This window comes from Aquarana catesbeiana, linkage group LG02, assembly GCF_042186555.1.
Source record: "Aquarana catesbeiana isolate 2022-GZ linkage group LG02, ASM4218655v1, whole genome shotgun sequence".
NCBI lineage: Eukaryota > Metazoa > Chordata > Amphibia > Anura > Ranidae > Aquarana > Aquarana catesbeiana.
The window spans coordinates 80,421,705-80,438,612 of record NC_133325.1 but is presented as its reverse complement, the minus strand read 5'-3'; the positions used below and the strand labels follow the sequence as shown (position 1 = coordinate 80,438,612).

At 43.2% G+C, this 16,908-nt stretch overlaps 1 protein-coding gene across 1 annotated transcript in view; it reads left to right on the top strand.

Moving 5' to 3' along the window:
* Nucleotides 1–12,877, top strand: part of LOC141126988 (matrix metalloproteinase-18-like) — a 56,032-nt gene extending 43,155 nt beyond the window's left edge. The window contains exons 10-11 of the mRNA XM_073613083.1: nucleotides 11,490–11,575; nucleotides 11,825–12,877. Of these exons, the coding sequence (XP_073469184.1) occupies nucleotides 11,490–11,575; nucleotides 11,825–11,842 (104 nt within the window). The 3' untranslated portion in view covers nucleotides 11,843–12,877. The remainder of the gene's footprint in view (nucleotides 1–11,489; nucleotides 11,576–11,824) is intronic.
* Nucleotides 12,878–16,908: the final 4,031 nt, after the last annotated feature.

Genomic DNA, 16,908 nt, shown 5'->3' with positions numbered 1-16,908 from the left:
AATGTTGCAGAGTTTCTTCTGATGCTGCAGGTAAGATAGCCAGCTCCTTGCTACAGAAAGTATAGCACCAAGTACAGAATGAGGTGGTGTGAATGGGAAATGTACAGAATGAGGTGGTGTAGAATAGGAAATGTACAGTATAGAGTACAGAATGAGGTGTGGAATGGGAAATGTACAGCACCAAGTACAGAAAGAGGTGATGTGGAATTGGAAATGTACAGCACCAACTACAGAATGAAAATGAGGAGGTGTGGAATATAGAACACAAAACACAGCCCACAGAATGAGGTGGTATGGAATACAGAAATGTACAACAAAGAATGAGGTGGTATGGAATACATAGCCCAGTGTACAGAATGAGACAGTGTGGAATAGGGAAAGTACAGCACAGTTCTCTCATCTACCCACATCCAACTCTGTTACCCAACTCCCCACCCTTAATTCCTGGTCATTATTATGCTGTAGCTATGCACTCACTTTAAGGTGAGTTTCCCATTCAAATTTATAAACACATACTAGAAATTAATAATGGATGTTAGTGGTGCTCAAGGATCCACAAAACAACAATATGTATAAAAAAACATTAATTCCCTCATACACATAAATCTCCTAAGACACCCAATATGATAGTCACTCAAAACTCTCAGTACAGTATACGTTTTTTATAAACAATTTTGCATAGAAAGGAAGATATCCAAGATGGAGAAATTCTGTGTTTCTCTACGCGTTTCACGGAAAACAACTGCTTCTTCAAGAGAGGGAGACATGGTAAATTTATAATAAAATATAAGTTTGTAAATAATACATTGCAGTTCCACAGTCAAATACATATATTAGCTATCACATTATACCACCAAATGGAGACACTCACTGCCACTAGAAACACAACTTTGCAGACACTTGGAAGTTCATATTTTTGGATTCCTTGGGGGAAAGCAAAAGGGTGGTACTGTAGCGACCAATAGCCATATCAAGGACCCTTCAACTCACATAAAGTTGTATAATAAAAATACTCAATAACCAACTTGAAATTTGTCTTTTTTTTTGTATTTTTATTATACATCTTTATGTAATCCTTAATAGAAGATATAGGAAATTGCAAACTAAAATTCAGTGAACAAATCCTTTCCAGTGCTGTGTTATACCAGCAGACTATATGGTGACAGTTTCAGCTCCAGAAAATGTAGGATTACAAAAAATAACAGCATGTAGCAGGCACACCAAGGTGCCTTTTCCTACTTTACAAATGCTGCCTTTCTCCCTCCTGATCTGCCACTAGAGCCCCAGTGAAAGAACTGAACTTCTAGGTATATAGTGCTTGGTGGCTGAGTAACTTACCACATATGGGAGCGGAGGGTGTGCGTCTAACACCGTGAAAATATAGACTTTCAAAAAGTTGGTATTGGCAAAGGATTTTTGGATGTCTTCACTTGAGATCTGACATGATTAGAGCAATAGATTAAAAAATGTTGCATATTGCCTATTTTAAATAGACTTTGTTGGCACACCATTCATTAGTGGGACTGCTTTAGCAGTCCCACTATTGTTATTCGATTTTATTTATTTTTAATTTTAATTTTATTCCGTACGTTTTTTGGCTCTGCGTAACTTCTGCATACTTTCGGCTATTAAAACCATTCAACTATTAAAATGTTCGTCTCTTTCAGCTGATGATGGGACTTTTTCAACTCTTTTTCTACTATTTATACTTTTTAAAATATTAAGCTTTTTAACACTTTTTTTTTAACATTGAAGTCAATGGGAGCATGCTTGAAATCCTTAAAATCTTCTTCCGCTCCCAAAAGTTTCAGCTCCTTCATACTTTCACCTACAGACACCGAACAAACTTTAAAATGTTCACAAAATATTCAGCTATCTGGCTATATCTTTTCAGTTTGATATCTTTTACAGTTTTTGTGAAAAAGCTGTTTGTTTAGTGGTCATTTCAGGAAATCTTAGCCATTAAACACAGTGTACTGTGTTGGTTTTGTTGCCATGGTTACCAAAGCTTCTGTTATACACAAGGGGGAGGTGGCTGGAGCATCTCAGCTCTGATTACAGAGCCCGGGGGAGGGACAGACACACCATGTACTGATTTATAATAGAGGAGTATGATGGGGCAGTTTTGATGGGGTAATTCTGATGGGGCAGTTTTGATGGTGGCAATATGATGGGGCAGTTTTGATGGGGACAATTTTTATGGAGCAGTTTTAAAGGTGGCAATATGATGGGGCAGTTTTGATGGGGGCAGTTTTGATGGTGGCAAAATGATGGGGGCAGATTTGATGGGGCAATTCTGATGGGGCAGTTTTGATGGGGCAATTCTGATGGGGCAGTTTTCATGGTGTCAATATGATGGGGCAGTTTTGATGGGGCAATTCTGATGGGGCAGTTTTGATGGGGCAATTCTGATGGGGCAGTTTTGATGGCAAAATGATGGGGGCAATTTTGATGGCAATATGATGGGGCAGTTTTGATGGGGGCCATTTTAGCAATTCAGCTATTCAGCATTCCCACGCATTTTCCCCAGGAAATGCATTTTCTAGTTTCAGAAAAGTCTTCCCCAAGGACTATGGGGTTGATTTACTAAAGGAACACAGGGTGTGCACTTTGCAAAGTGCAGTTGCTCCAGAGCTTAGTAAATGAGGTAATGAATTACCTTGCAAAGAATACTCAATCACGTGCAAGGAAAATCTAAAAAAACACATTTTTGCTTGAACATGATTGCATGATGGAAGTCAACAAAGCTTCTGCTCATTTACTAAGCCCTGGAGTAACTGTTCTTGCAGAGTGGAACTGCACTATGCAAAGTGCACAGCCTATTTGTCTTTAGTAAATCAACCCCTCTATATGCATTTATGTTATTTACCCGTAAAAGCCTCCCTTGTGTAGAAATCCAAAAGCCATGAGACTGCTGGGTGCCGCCATCTTCGATGTGTTGTCAGTAGGGATGAGCTTCGTGTTCGAGTCGAACCCATGTTCGACTCGAACATCGGCTGTTCGATCGTTCGCCGAATTGCGAACGTTATGGGCCGTTCGCGCTAAATTCGTGTGGCGCGTCACGGCCCATAATTCACTGCGGCATCGCAGTGCATTGCTGGCTGATGATTGGCCAAGCATGCACTATGACCCGCATGCTTGGCCAATCACAGCGCTGTCAGTAGAGAGAGCTGTAATTGGCCAAAGCCAGGGTGGCTTTGGCCAATTACGGCTCAGGGCATTTAGTACACACCCCACACTATATAAGGCCGCCTGCACGGCGGCCCTGTGTAGTGTGTGTTCCGGTGTGCTGAGAGATAGAGAGAGAGAGAGACAGTGTCATTTGATTTGAGTTAGATAGATTAGGCAGAACAGTCAGTCAGTTAGCTGCACTTACAGTGTATTGTGTATATATATGCATCCCAGGTGTTGCATATATATATATACACTGTATTCAGTTTAGCTAGATCCGTTCCTGTTATCTTCTATCTAGACTATTTACATTTAATGCAGTGCGTCCTGCTCACAGTGTTCAGCTAGATCCGTTCCTGTTATCTTCTAGACTATTTACATTTAGTGCAGTGCGTCCTGCTCACAGTGTTCAGCTAGATCCGTTCCTGCTATTTACATTTAGTGCAGTGCGTCCTGCTCACAGTGTTCAGCTAGATCCGTTCCTGTTAAATTCCTACTGACCGGCAGGCTTGTCTGGTTACAGTATATAAAGCTACCTGAAGAAAATTACAGGTGTTCTATTTGATCCTATTAGTACCACGGTCAGGCAGCTAGACTATTTACATTTAGTACAGTGTGTCCTGCTCACAGTGTTCAGCTAGATCCGTTCCTGTTATCTTCCTACTGACAGGCAGGCTTGTCTGGTTACAGTATATAAAGCTACCTGAAGAAAATTACAGGTGTTCTATTTGATCCTATTAGTACCACGGTCAGGCAGCTAGACTATTTACATTTAGTACAGTGCGTCCTGCTCACAGTGTACAGCTAGATCCGTTCCTGTTATCTTCCTACTGACAGGCAGGCTTGTCTGGTTACAGTATATAAAGCTACCTGAAGAAAATTACAGGTGTTCTATTTGATCCTATTAGTACCACGGTCAGGCAGCTAGACTATTTACATTTAGTACAGTGCGTCCTGCTCACAGTGTTCAGCTAGATCCGTTCCTGTTATCTTCCTACTGACAGGCAGGCTTGTCTGGTTACAGTATATAAAGCTACTTGAAGAAAATTACAGGTGTTCTATCCCAGCTTAGTGCAGCTACAGGCCATTAGTATGTCTGGAAGGCCAAGAAGGAGAGGCAGACAGTCACAAGCCAATAAGAGAGGGCAAGCAGGCTCTGTGTCTAGTGCTGGTCGTGGAGACGGTGCATCCTCATCAGCACGTGGCCATGGGACACGCTTGGCCTTTTTTTCGGCAGCTGGCCATGTTGAGCCGCAACATGCGGAAGACTTGGTCGAGTGGATGACCAAGCCGTCCTCATCCTCCTCATCCTCTCTCACCCATGCCCAGGGTGCTTTGTCTGGCAAAGCAGCGGCCTCTTCCCTCAGCTCAATGTCATCAGTGACTCCTTCCCTAGCTCCACCATGTCCTCATGAGGATTCCCTCGAACTGTTTGACCACAGTGTTGGGTACATGCTCCAGGAGGATGCCCAGCGTTTGGAAGGCTCTGATGACGATACTGAGCTCGATGAAGGCAGTAACATGAGCGCCGACAGAGGGGGTGCCCAAGAAGGACAGCAATCTGGCAGTCATGCTCCCCCTGCTGCAGCATACTGCCAGGTTTGCTCCAGTGATGAGGAGGGAGGGGATGATGAGGTCACTGACTCAACGTGGGTGCCTGATAGGAGAGAGGAGGAGGAGGAGGAGGAGGAGGAGGAGGAGGAGGAGGAGGCGGCAGCACATCACCAACGAGGCAGGATGCCCTCCAGGGGCCAGCCTAAGGGCAGCACATTGACTGCATCACACCCCAAAGCTCCACATGTGCAGGGCGCTGCAGTCTCTGCGCGTTATTCAAAAAGTTCTTTGGTGTGGGCCTTTTTTGAGACGAGTGCATCAGATCGCACCGCTGCTATTTGCAACATATGTCTCAAGCGTATCTCGCGTGGCCAAAATATCTCCCGCTTGGGTACCACATGCTTGACCAGACATATGTTGACCTGCCATGCAGTTCGTTGGCAAGCGTATCTAAAAGACCCACACCAAAGAACAAAGAGGATCTCTCCTTGCTCCTCATCAGCTGAGATTTCCAACCCCACTAGACCTTCAGTCCTCTCTGAGACCTGCAGTGAGAGGAATGAAGGTGTAGAATTAGGTGTGTCACAGCCAAGTACTTGTGGGCAATCTGCTTTTGGTACACCGACGTCAGATTGTACCAGGCAAATTTCCCTGCCCCAGCTGCTGCACCGCCGAAAGAAGTTTGCTCCCAGCCATCCACATGCCCAGCGGTTGAATGCTAGCTTGGCAAAATTGCTAGCACTTCAACTGCTGCCTTTTCAGTTGGTAGACTCTGCCCCCTTCCGTGAGTTTGTGGAATGTGCGGTTCCTCAGTGGCAGGTACCCAAACGCCACTTTTTCTCACGGAAGGCGATTCCGGCTCTCTACCGGCATGTGGAAGGCAATGTCCATGCCTCGCTGGACAGGGCGGTCAGCGGTAAGGTGCATATTACCGCTGACTCATGGTCCAGCAGGCATGGACAGGGACGTTACCTAAGTTTCACGGCGCATTGGGTGACTCTGCTGGCAGCTGGGAAGGATGCAGGACAAGGTGCAGTAGTGTTGGAGGTTGTTCCGCCACCACGCCTCCAAAATGCTGATTGTGACACACCTCTCTCCTCCACCCCCTCCTCTTCTTCTTCCTCCATGGCCTCTTCCTCGGAACCAGCGGTGCTCCGTAGGCGTTCAAGGGGCTACGCAAGTACGCAGGCCAAAAGATGCCATGCGGTGCTTGAGCTGGTGTGCTTGGGGGACAGGAGCCACACTGGGGCAGAGGTTCTGTCAGCTCTGCAGGGGCAGGTTCAGAGGTGGTTGACGCCACGCCAACTTAAGGCAGGAATGGTGGTTTGCGACAATGGCACCAACCTCCTCTCTGCCCTCCGACAGGGACAAATGACCCATGTGCCCTGTTTGGCTCACGTCCTTAACTTGGTGGTGCAGCGGTTCTTGGGCAGGTACCCGGGCTTACAGGATGTCCTGAGGCAGGCCAGGAAAGTCTGTGTGCATTTCCGCCGGTCATATAATGCCAGTGCTCGGCTGACGGACCTCCAAAAGGAGTTTAACCTGCCCAAGAACCGCCTAATCTGTGACATGCCCACCAGGTGGAACTCAACGTTGGCCATGCTGCAGCGGCTGCACACGCAGCAGAGGGCCATCAATGAGTACCTGTGCGACTATGGCACCAGGACAGGGTCAGGGGAGCTTGGTTTTTTTTCCCCACGCCAGTGGGCCATGATCAGGGATGCATGCACTGTCCTGTCACCATTCGAGGAGGCCACGAGGATGGTGAGCAGTGACAGTGCATGCATCAGTGACACTGTCCCCCTTGTCCACCTGTTGGAGCACACGCTGCGTGGAATAATGGACAGGGCACTTGAGGCAGAACAGAGGCAGGAAGAGGAGGACTTCCTTAGCTCTCAAGGCCCCCTTTATCCAGACAGTGTTCCTGCGTGCCCGCCGATCACACAGGAAGAGGACGAGGAGGAAGAGGAGGAGGAGGAAGATTGTGTCAGTATGGAGGTGGAGCCTGGCACTCAGCATCAGCAGCAGTCTTTAAGGGATCAGTCCCAAGAAACACATGGACTTGTACGTGGCTGGGAGGAGGTGGCTGCGGACCATGTCGTTCTTAGTGACCCAGAGGACTCCGGACCGAATGCCTCAGCAAACCTACGCTGCATGGCCTCCCTGATCCTGCAAAGCCTGCGTAAGGATCCTCGTATTCGTGGTATCAAGGAGAAGGACCAATACTGGCTGGCAACCCTCCTTGATCCACGTTACAAGGGTAAGGTTGCGGACCTTATCTTGCCATCGCAGAGGGAGCAGAGGATGAAACATCTTCGGGAGGCCTTGCAGAAAGGTCTGTGCAACGCGTTCCCAGAGACTGGGAGGTTACAAACTCCTGTTTCTGGACAACGTGTTGCTGAGGCTTCGGTCAGTCAAAGAAGGAGCGGTGGAGAAGGTGGCCGTCTGACCGATGCGTTCAGACAATTTTTTGGTCCGCAGCCCCAAGGTATGATCGGTTCCAGCAACCATCGCCAGCGTCTGTTTTACATGGTGCAGGAATACCTAGGGGCAAGATCAGACTTGGACACCTTTCCCACCGAAAATCCTCTGGGTTACTGGGTCTTGAGGATGGATCACTGGCCAGAGCTTGCACAGTATGCAATTGAGCTACTGGCCTGTCCTGCATCCAGCGTTCTTTCGGAACGCACATTCAGTGCTGCTGGAGGCGTGGTAACCGATCACAGGGTGCGTCTGTCCACCGACTCGGTCGATCGGCTGACCTTCATAAAAATGAATGAGTCTTGGATCACCACCAGCTACCAAGCACCTGATGCTGATGTAACCGAATAATTTTTTTTTAAATCTCAGATCCCTTCAAAGACTGCCTATGCTGATGCTGAGTGACTATCCCTGAGTAATTATCCTCTTCCTCCTCAAGCATCACGCTGATAGCTTGTAAGAACATTTTTGGTTCTGGGCGCCACCACCAGTGCCTAAGGCACAATTTTTCAGCCCCTGTTTAACAGGGGCGTGTAATTACAATTTTTGATGTAATACTTTGCAGCAGGGCTCGTTCCTGCATTCCAACTAGAGTGTCTGTGAGGGGTTGCAGTGTTGTGGCACCAGCACCAGTGCCTAAGGCCCAATTTTTCTGCCCCTGTCTAACAGGGGCGTGTAATTACAATTTTTGATGCAATACTTTGCAGCAGGGCTCGTTCCTGCGTTCCAACTAGAGTGTCTGTGAGGGGTTGCAGTGTTGTGGCACCAGCACCAGTGCCTAAGGCCCAATTTTTCTGCCCCTGTCTAACAGGGGCGTGTAATTACAATTTTTGAAGCAATAATTTGCAGCAGGGCTCGTTCCTGCGTTCCAACTAGAGTGTCTGTGAGGGGTTGCAGTGTTGTGGCACCAGCACCAGTGCCTAAGGCCTAATTTTTCAGCTCCTGTTCAACAGGGGCATGTAATTACAATTCTTGATCTAATATTTCACAGCAGGGCCCTGTGAGGGCTTACAGTGTTGTGGCCACAGCAACACCTAAGGCCCAAATTTCTGCTGAGTATATAGGGCAGGACCCTACTTTCAAACATCTAACTTACAAACGACTCCTACTTGCAAACGGAAGGAGACAACAGGAAGTGAGATGAAATCTACCCCTAGGAAGGGAAATTCTCTCCTGTAAGAGTTAATATGGGAAAACAAGTTCTCCTTTCCACTGATGCTTTCCAATCCTTGTTCCACAAAAAAACCCAAATTTTCAAAAAACATTTTTCATTGGGACAAAAAAGTGAGGTGAAATCTTCTGAAGAGGAGGAAAGACAGCAAAACAAATGTCACAGGGGTGATAACCCTTCCCTATGTTTTCCAAAAAGCTTAGAAAAGATTTTTTGGCTGGAGCTAAACACGTTAAAAATGTTCAAAATTACAAACAGATTCTACTTAACAACAAACCTACAGTCCCTGTCTTGTTTGCACCGCCTGTATACTGCTGTTCAGAGTATATAGGGCCTGGTGGCCCCACACCTTTCCTTATTTTAATTTGGGTGCGGGGTTCCCCTTAATATCCATACAAGACCCAAAGGGACTGGTAATGGACTGGGGGGTACCCATGCCGTTTGTCTCACTGATTTTCATCCATATTGCCATGACCCGACATGACATTAAACCCGCAAGCAGTTTTAAATGAGATTTTTTCCTTTAAAAATGACATTTGGTGCAGGGACTGTTCTAAACATGGGAAACACGCGTCACTTTACAGGCATACTATAGACACCCCCCAGGTACGATATTTAAAGGAATATTTCACTTTTTTTTTTTTACTTTAAGCATCATTAAAATCACTGCTCCCGAAAAAACGGCCGTTTTTAAAAGTTTTTTTTGCATTGATACATGTCCCCTGGGGTAGGACCCGGGTCCCCAAACCCTTTTTAGGACAATACCATGCAAATTAGCCTTTAAAATGAGCACTTTTGATTTCGAACGTTCGAGTCCCATAGACGTCAATGGGGTTCTAACGTTCGTGCGAACTTTCGGTCCGTTCGCGGGTTCTGGTGCGAACCGAACCGGGGGGTGTTCGGCTCATCCCTAGTTGTCAGCAGCCCAGCAGACTCATAGCTGGCACTCAAGTGACACTCTATGGTATTCCCCCTGGCTTTTATCCTTACAGCTACATAAAAGGTTAATAAACTCCTATTGCTTTCACCTGCAAATTATAATATAAAGCATCTTATTCCTTAATATATTATCATACAAGCATGGAATTGGACTTTATATAGGTACCAAGCACCAAGTTGTACTAACATTTATAGGTAAAGTTGATTCAGGGAAAATCCGATTGCCTCAGGGATCGGATCAGGGATCAGGAAGGAATTTTCTCGTCTTACTCTGGATAAACTGTGGGTGAAGGATTGTGCATATGGGATTGTATGATTTTTTTTTTTTTTTTTGCTTAAACTAGATGAACTATATGGACTTGTGTCTTTTTTCAACCTGACTAACTTTGTAACTATATGTAACTATGTAACCAAGCAAACCTATGAAAAGTTTTGTAATATAAAAATGTAACACTTTAGTAGTTAACAATTAAAATCGTGACACTGTTTAAAAGATTGCAATAGATTAACATATAGCATGTATACTTTCCATCATATGCAGTATCAGTCTGTACCAGCACCTCGGTGCGTTTCAACTCATAACGAGTCTTCATCAGGAGGTAAAAAAAAATATGTTCTGCAATACAAAAATGAATTAATACCTACAATAGCCAAAGAAAAAATATCAACAGGAAATAAGTTGTAAATCAACCAATTATTTAAATTACTTACACAGAACCCAATGATGCATAGATAAGATAGAAGGAATGTAAATCAAGGGAAAACCCAAGAAAAGGGAAAGTATAATGCAGTGTAAGGGATGTGGACCCAGAAAAAAGGCCTTGAAAAACAAAAAGGAATAACAATCTAGTGGCAACATATACAGTATGACTGTGTAATTATAGGGTCTAAGTATAAATAAATCATATTGTACAAAATAGGCATTAAAAAATAATAAGCTCCCCCAGTAAGCTCACCCGAAGACAAAAAAGGGGAGGTCTTTGATGGTAGGGCTTGTAAGGTAAGTAACCTCTGAAAACAAAAAACATCCAAAAAAATCATCAAAAAAAGATGAAGAAAATATATATACTCAAAAATAAGCCATCTTCCTGATTTAGATGAAAAGAGAAATTCCAAAGAACGAGTGGGTTCACCACATGGTCTCGTCTTAGGCCCAAGACACACAGCAATGCAGACTCTATATATGAAGACTCCAATCCATCAGCTGACCGAAGGTCATCAATGAAAATGCAGGATTACTTGCCCAATCGTAGTGTAAATTCAGAGCACTTCCAGAAGTGACGTGGGCCGCCATCCCGCTGTCTCCTGCCAGATCAGGACACGCTGCCTGGGGTAACTGTGAGTGGGGGATGCCATGGGAGGTCTTTCTTTTCTGTTCCTCCCATAACCCAGCTGATTCATTTCACCAATTTACTCCACAACTGGACAACTAATCCTGCATTTTCATTGGTGACCTTCGGTCAGCTGACGGATTGGAGTCTGCATACTGTCTATAGAGTCTGCAGCACCTTTCTGTGTCATTGCTGCTTGTGTTGGGCCTCGAGTTGAGACCATGTGATGATCCTACTCTTTCTTTGGAATTTTTTTTTTCATCTAGTACTCACCAGCCCTACCATCCAAAGCCTCTCCTTTTTGTCTTACAGCAGGTGAGCTTACTGGGGAACTTTATAGTTCTTTAATGCCTGTTTTGTACTATGATTTATTTATACTTTGACCCTATACTTACAGAGTCATATAAGTCGCCACTAAATCATTATTCCTTTTTGCTGGGTCCAGCATCCCTTGCATTGCATCAGACTTGCCCTTTTTTTGGGTTTTCCTCGGATTTACTTCCATTCTATCTTATCTATGCATCATTGGGTTCTGTGTAAGTAATTTAAATAACTGGTTGATTTACAACCTGTTTCCTGTAGATATTGTTTTTTGTCTTCTGTGGATATTGTGGGTATTTATTCATTTTTGTATTCCAGAACATATTTTTTCACTCCTGATGAAGACTTGTTATGAGTTGAAACACATTGAGGTAAGGTACAGACTGATCCTGAAGAAAGTTTACGTGCTATATAAAAACCCTTGATGTTAATTGATTGCAATCTTTTAAACTGTGTCACGATTTTAATTGTTAATAAAGAGCTTAATTTTTATATTACTGTACAAATCTTTTTATATGCAGACTTCATAAAACCTAATGTAGGGAAGTTAAGGGAGGGGCGGAGGAGCTGGACCAGCACAGACCGTAATTTAACACTCCCAGAAAAGGTGAGCGCTATGATGTGCCAGGAGGGTGGGGACAGTGCTTGGACATTGACTCTCCTCTAGAAGTCATATTTTCTAGCAAGTGCAAAGGCACATTGCAAGTGAATAAAAAAAAAATATTTCTGGAAAGAAAAAATGCTGCAAAAAAAGCTTGAAAATTCTTGCCTTTGCCTGCTTTTTTTTTTTAATCCGCTGACAGGTTCTCTTTATTGTTATATTTGTATTTATTTTTTCTGTTATCTTTGTCTTTAGGGTTGTTGTATTTCCTGAATGGTCAGACACAGTATGAGTTTAACGTAGCCACACAGAAAGCAGTTATTTCGTCAGAAAACCTTCACCCGGATCACCTGAATGGAGAAGGATCACACTGCAAGAAGCTGAGCTAGAGAAAGGAAGAGTAAAGCCTTGTACACATGATCGGATTTTGTCCAAAGGCGTGTGCCTGGATTTTGTGTTGCATACAAACAGCAAAGGAATTGTCGGCCAACAAACACAAACTTAGTGGCGTATTGCGTGTTTTTTCAGCTCTTTAGCGCCACCCTTTGACCTCCCTTCTGCTAATTTCGTGTTAGAAGAAGTTTGGTGAGTGTTGACTCGCGCTTTTCATTACGCGTTTTTCATTTTGCGCTTTTCATTTAGTGCTTTTCAGTTTGCGCTTTTCATTTCGAGCTTTTCAGTTAGTTTCTGAACGGCCGTTAGTCAACCAGACATGTTGCGGAATCAGAGCAGATAACGTGGTATTTATTATTGGCCTTGGAGTTATTCTTTTGACCCAAGTCCAGTCCAGGAACAGGAGGAGGAGGAGTTCTTGGACCAAAAATTGGTTGCTTTATTAATCATGGCCAATTATGTCATATGCCTTTGCTGCGGGAGCTCCAGGAGAATGATCCAGATGATTTTCGGTATTATCTCCGGATGAGGGACCCCTGCTTTCACCAACTCTTGATATTGCTGAACCCCATATATTAAGAAGCATGAGGCTTTTATTTTATTTTTTGGCTGAATAATAATGATTTGATTTGTTATATTTTCTATATTTTTGGATGCATGGAATGCACATTTTGGTTAAGTTCTATTGGCAAATAGCATGTCTAATTTTATGTGTTTTCTTTTTTTAATGCACAATAAATAAATGTGGAGAATAATACTTGGCTATGTGTTTTACTTCAAATGACAGTTTGGGAGTAGGCAGTTACATTTAAAAAATTACAAATGTATATTGACAAGGGACACCACTGTAGTTGTATCTTTGATCTTAAAAACTACTGGATAATGGTGTTGTGGTAATTTGCCCAAAAAAAAAAAAAAAAAAAAAAAAAAGCATAATAATATTATTTTTGATATCACTAGAAAAAAAAAACCTTTGAAAATGAATTTGCAATAACTCCATCATTATCACCAGCAAAGCAGCTTCATTATTATCCCATTAACCACTTAAGGACTGAGCCTCTTTTTGAGATGCGTTGTTTACAAATTTAAAACAGTTTTTTTTTTTTGCTAGAAGATTACTTAGAACCCCCAAACATTATAATTTTTTTTTTAACACCCTAGAGAGTAAAATGGCAGTCGTTGCAATACTTTCTGTCACACCGTATTTGCGCAGCGGTCTTACAAGCGCACTTTTTTGGGAAAAAAATACACTTTTTTGAATTAAAAAAAGGACAACAGTAAAGTTAGCCCCAATTTTATATATATACATATACATATACATATATTGTAAAAAATAATGTTATGCCGAGTAAATTGATGCCCAACATGTCACGCTTCAAAATTGTGCCCGCTTATGGAATGGCATCAAACTTTTACCCTTAAAAATCTCCATAGGCGACATTTAAAAAATTCTACAGGTTGCATGTTTTAAGTTACAGAGGAGGTCTAGGGCTAGAATTATTTCTCTTGCTCTAACAATTGCGGCGATACCTCACATGTGTGGTTTGAACACCGTTTTCATATGCAGGCGCTACTCACGTATGTGTTAGCTTCTGCACGCGAGCTCGCCGGTGTTCCCAAAGGTGTTTTATCAGGTTGAGGTCAGGACTCTGTGCAGGCCAGTCAAGTTCTTACACCTCATCCATGTCTTTATGGATCTTGCTTTGTACACTGGTGCGCAGTCATGTTGGAACAGGAAGGGGCCATCCCCAAACTGTTCCCACAAAGTTGGGAACATGAAATTGTCCAAAATGTTTTGGTATGCTGACGCCTTAAGAGTTCCTTTCACTGGAATTAAGGGCCCAAGCCCAATCCCTGAAAAACATCTCCACACTATATTCCCCCCTCCACCAAATGATTTGGACCAGTGCACAAAGCAAGGTCCATAAAGACATGGGTAAGCGAGTTTGGGGTGAAGGAACTTGACTGGCCTGCACAATCCTGACCTCCTTTGGGATGAATAAGAGCAGAGACTGTGAGCCTGACCTTCTCATCCACATCAGTGCCTGACCTCACAAATGCGCTTCTGGAATAATGGTCAAACATTCCCATAGACACACTCCTAAACCTTGTGGAAAGCCTTTCCAGAAGAGTTGAAGCTGTTATAGCTGCAAAGGGTGGGCCAACTCAATATTGAACCCTACAGACTAAGACTGGGATGCCATTAAAGTTCATGTGGGTGTAAACGCAGGTGTCCCAATACTTTTGGTAATATAGTATACATAGTTACATTGGTCCAAGTTGGACCAATGTAACTATATGCAAATATCCAAACCTGGAATTCTTCTTTAAAGTTAATGTCTCTTAAGACTTTTCAATTTTTGGATAGACCAAGACATGGTTAAAACCCCTGTCTTTTTTGCAATCTGTAGCCAGTTGGGGAGATTTCCCTTAATTATCTTTCAAGTCAATAGGAAAAGTGAGGAAAACTTTCCAAAGTGAGGGAATGCGTTTGTGAGGGACGTGTTAATGTGCACTGGGTTAAGGCAGCCTTTTCATTTAAATGGGATGCCTTACTTACCAAAAGGGTGCATATACTACTGTTTGTAACAAAGTGTACTGCAATGCACAGTAGTGCACTTTAGTGTGGTGCAAAACATGAGCATTGGTAAGATGTGTTGGGGTGCCAATTTTAGTAAATCTCCCCCATAGTGTCATTCATGTCTAAGCAGAGCAGTATGGTGAAATATGGTGCCATCCACTGCCCTGTGGAAAAATGCAGCATTCCTGCATTTTTCCGCATTGGATCACATCACACATCACATTGTTGTAGTGCGAAGAGGTCACATAGAAAACATCTTTTTCTATGTTCCCTTGCAGTAACTGCTATTAATCCACTATGGAAAAATTCATGTCAAGCCCTAAGTGTGGTTTATGGTTTGCTACCCTGTTTCCCCGAAAATAAGCCCTACCCTGAAAATAAGACCTACAAGGACCGGTGTCTCGCGATCGTGTCACGGAGCGGCAGAATGGGGAGATGCCTATGTAAACAAGGCATTTCCCTGTTCTGCCTTGTGACATGACAGAGATCTACTGCTCCCTATCATCGGGAGCAGTGATAGCTGTCATGTCAGTGGTAGCCCATCCCACCCCCACAGTTAGAATCACTCCATAGGACACACTTAAGCCCTTGATCGCCCCCTAGTGTTTAACCCCTTCCCTGCCAGTATCATTTATACAGTAATCAGTGCATTTTTATAGCACTGATCGCTGTATCATTTATACAGTAATCAGTGCATTTTTATAGCACTGATCGCTGTATAAATGACAATGGTCCCAAAATAGTGTCAAAAGTGTCCGATGCGTCCGCCATAATGTCGCAGTGACGATAAAAATCGCAGATCACCGCCATTACTAATAAAAAAATAATAATAATTATGCCATAAATCTATCCCCTATTTTGTAGACGCTATAACTTTTGCGCAAACCAATCAATGTACGCTTATTGCGGTTTTTTTTTTTTTTTTTTTTTTTTACCAAAAATATGTAGAAGAACACATATTGGCCTAAACTGAGGAAGAAATTAGTTTTTTGATATATTTTTTTCGGGATATTTATTATAGCAAGAAGTAAAAAATATTGTTTTTTTTTTCAAAATTGTCGCTCTTTTTTTGTTTATAGCGCAAAAAATAAAAAGGTGATCAAATACCACCAAAAGAAAGCTCTATTTGTGGGGAAAAAAGGACGTCAATTTTGTTTGGGTGCAACATCGCACGACCGCGCAATTGTCAGTTAAAGCGACGTGGTGCCGTATCGCAAAAAGTGCTCTGGTCAGGAAGGGGGTAAATTCTTCCAGGGCGGAAGTAGTTAATTGAATAAGCTGAAGTTAAAAGATCAATTATTATTGATCAATATGCACAGCTGCACCAGATTCCGGGTGCACGAGTTTTAAGCCGGCCATAGAGGGTGTTCGATCCTCGGCCGGTTCAGCAACAACCAGCTGAGATTCGAACCATGTATGGGCAGGCTGAATGTACCCAAGTTGATTGATCGATCAACTTGGGTACAACCAGCCTGATGGATTTTTAGATGCAATTATTGCAAGCGTTATAGCTGCTAGCAATAATCACTCTGTTCTCCCGGCAGGGACGGCTTCCCACACCCACCCAACTCTGCCAGGAGAACACGGTGACAGGAGGAATTACCCCGTCAACACTGTCTGTGGTTGCACAAAAGAAATTTGCTCTGTCTATGGACAGCCTTAGTTGATCTCCACTATGAGACACTTCAATTAAAGTTAAAAAAAAAAATGTAAACAGTACGATGTGCTGAAATGTGCATCACTACCCCTTCCCCTGACGGAACTGAAACTGACAGTTGCTAGTACAGATGTTTTACTGTGCAGGCTACTGTGAGCCCTTATAGTCTAGTGGCATGATGAAATTTTTTTTTTTTTTTCTTTTTTTCTGTTGGGGAGTTTGATTCTAAAAAAAAACAAAAAAACGAGCAGCAGATGTCTACTAGTTGAATGAAGACCTGGCTGCAGCCAGTACTCACTATCTGTAAATGACAAACGACAAGCCCTTATTTGGTCACTTTCCGCCAAGGTGTTCTGTAATCAATAGAAGACACACTATAAGCAAACTGAACAGATGCTGTGAGGCTCTGTTTATCATAGTTTACAAATTAAAATTCCTCTACATGATGAGACGTGTGTAAGCACTAATTTGGTACAATGAGTCAGAAAACTATGCACATGAGTAGTGAGGGACACGTGAGCTCTTTTGATGGTAAAGATTTAACCAATTTCGTAATATAGAAAAAGGGATTAGGAGTTTGCAGCCAATGCTTTAATTTTATAGAGCAATCAATACTAAACAGAAAGTTACAGTTCAACAAATAGACTTAGGTAAAGCTTACTACACGCGGGCCAAATGTCGGGCTAAGGGGCATAACCGAAAAAGGTG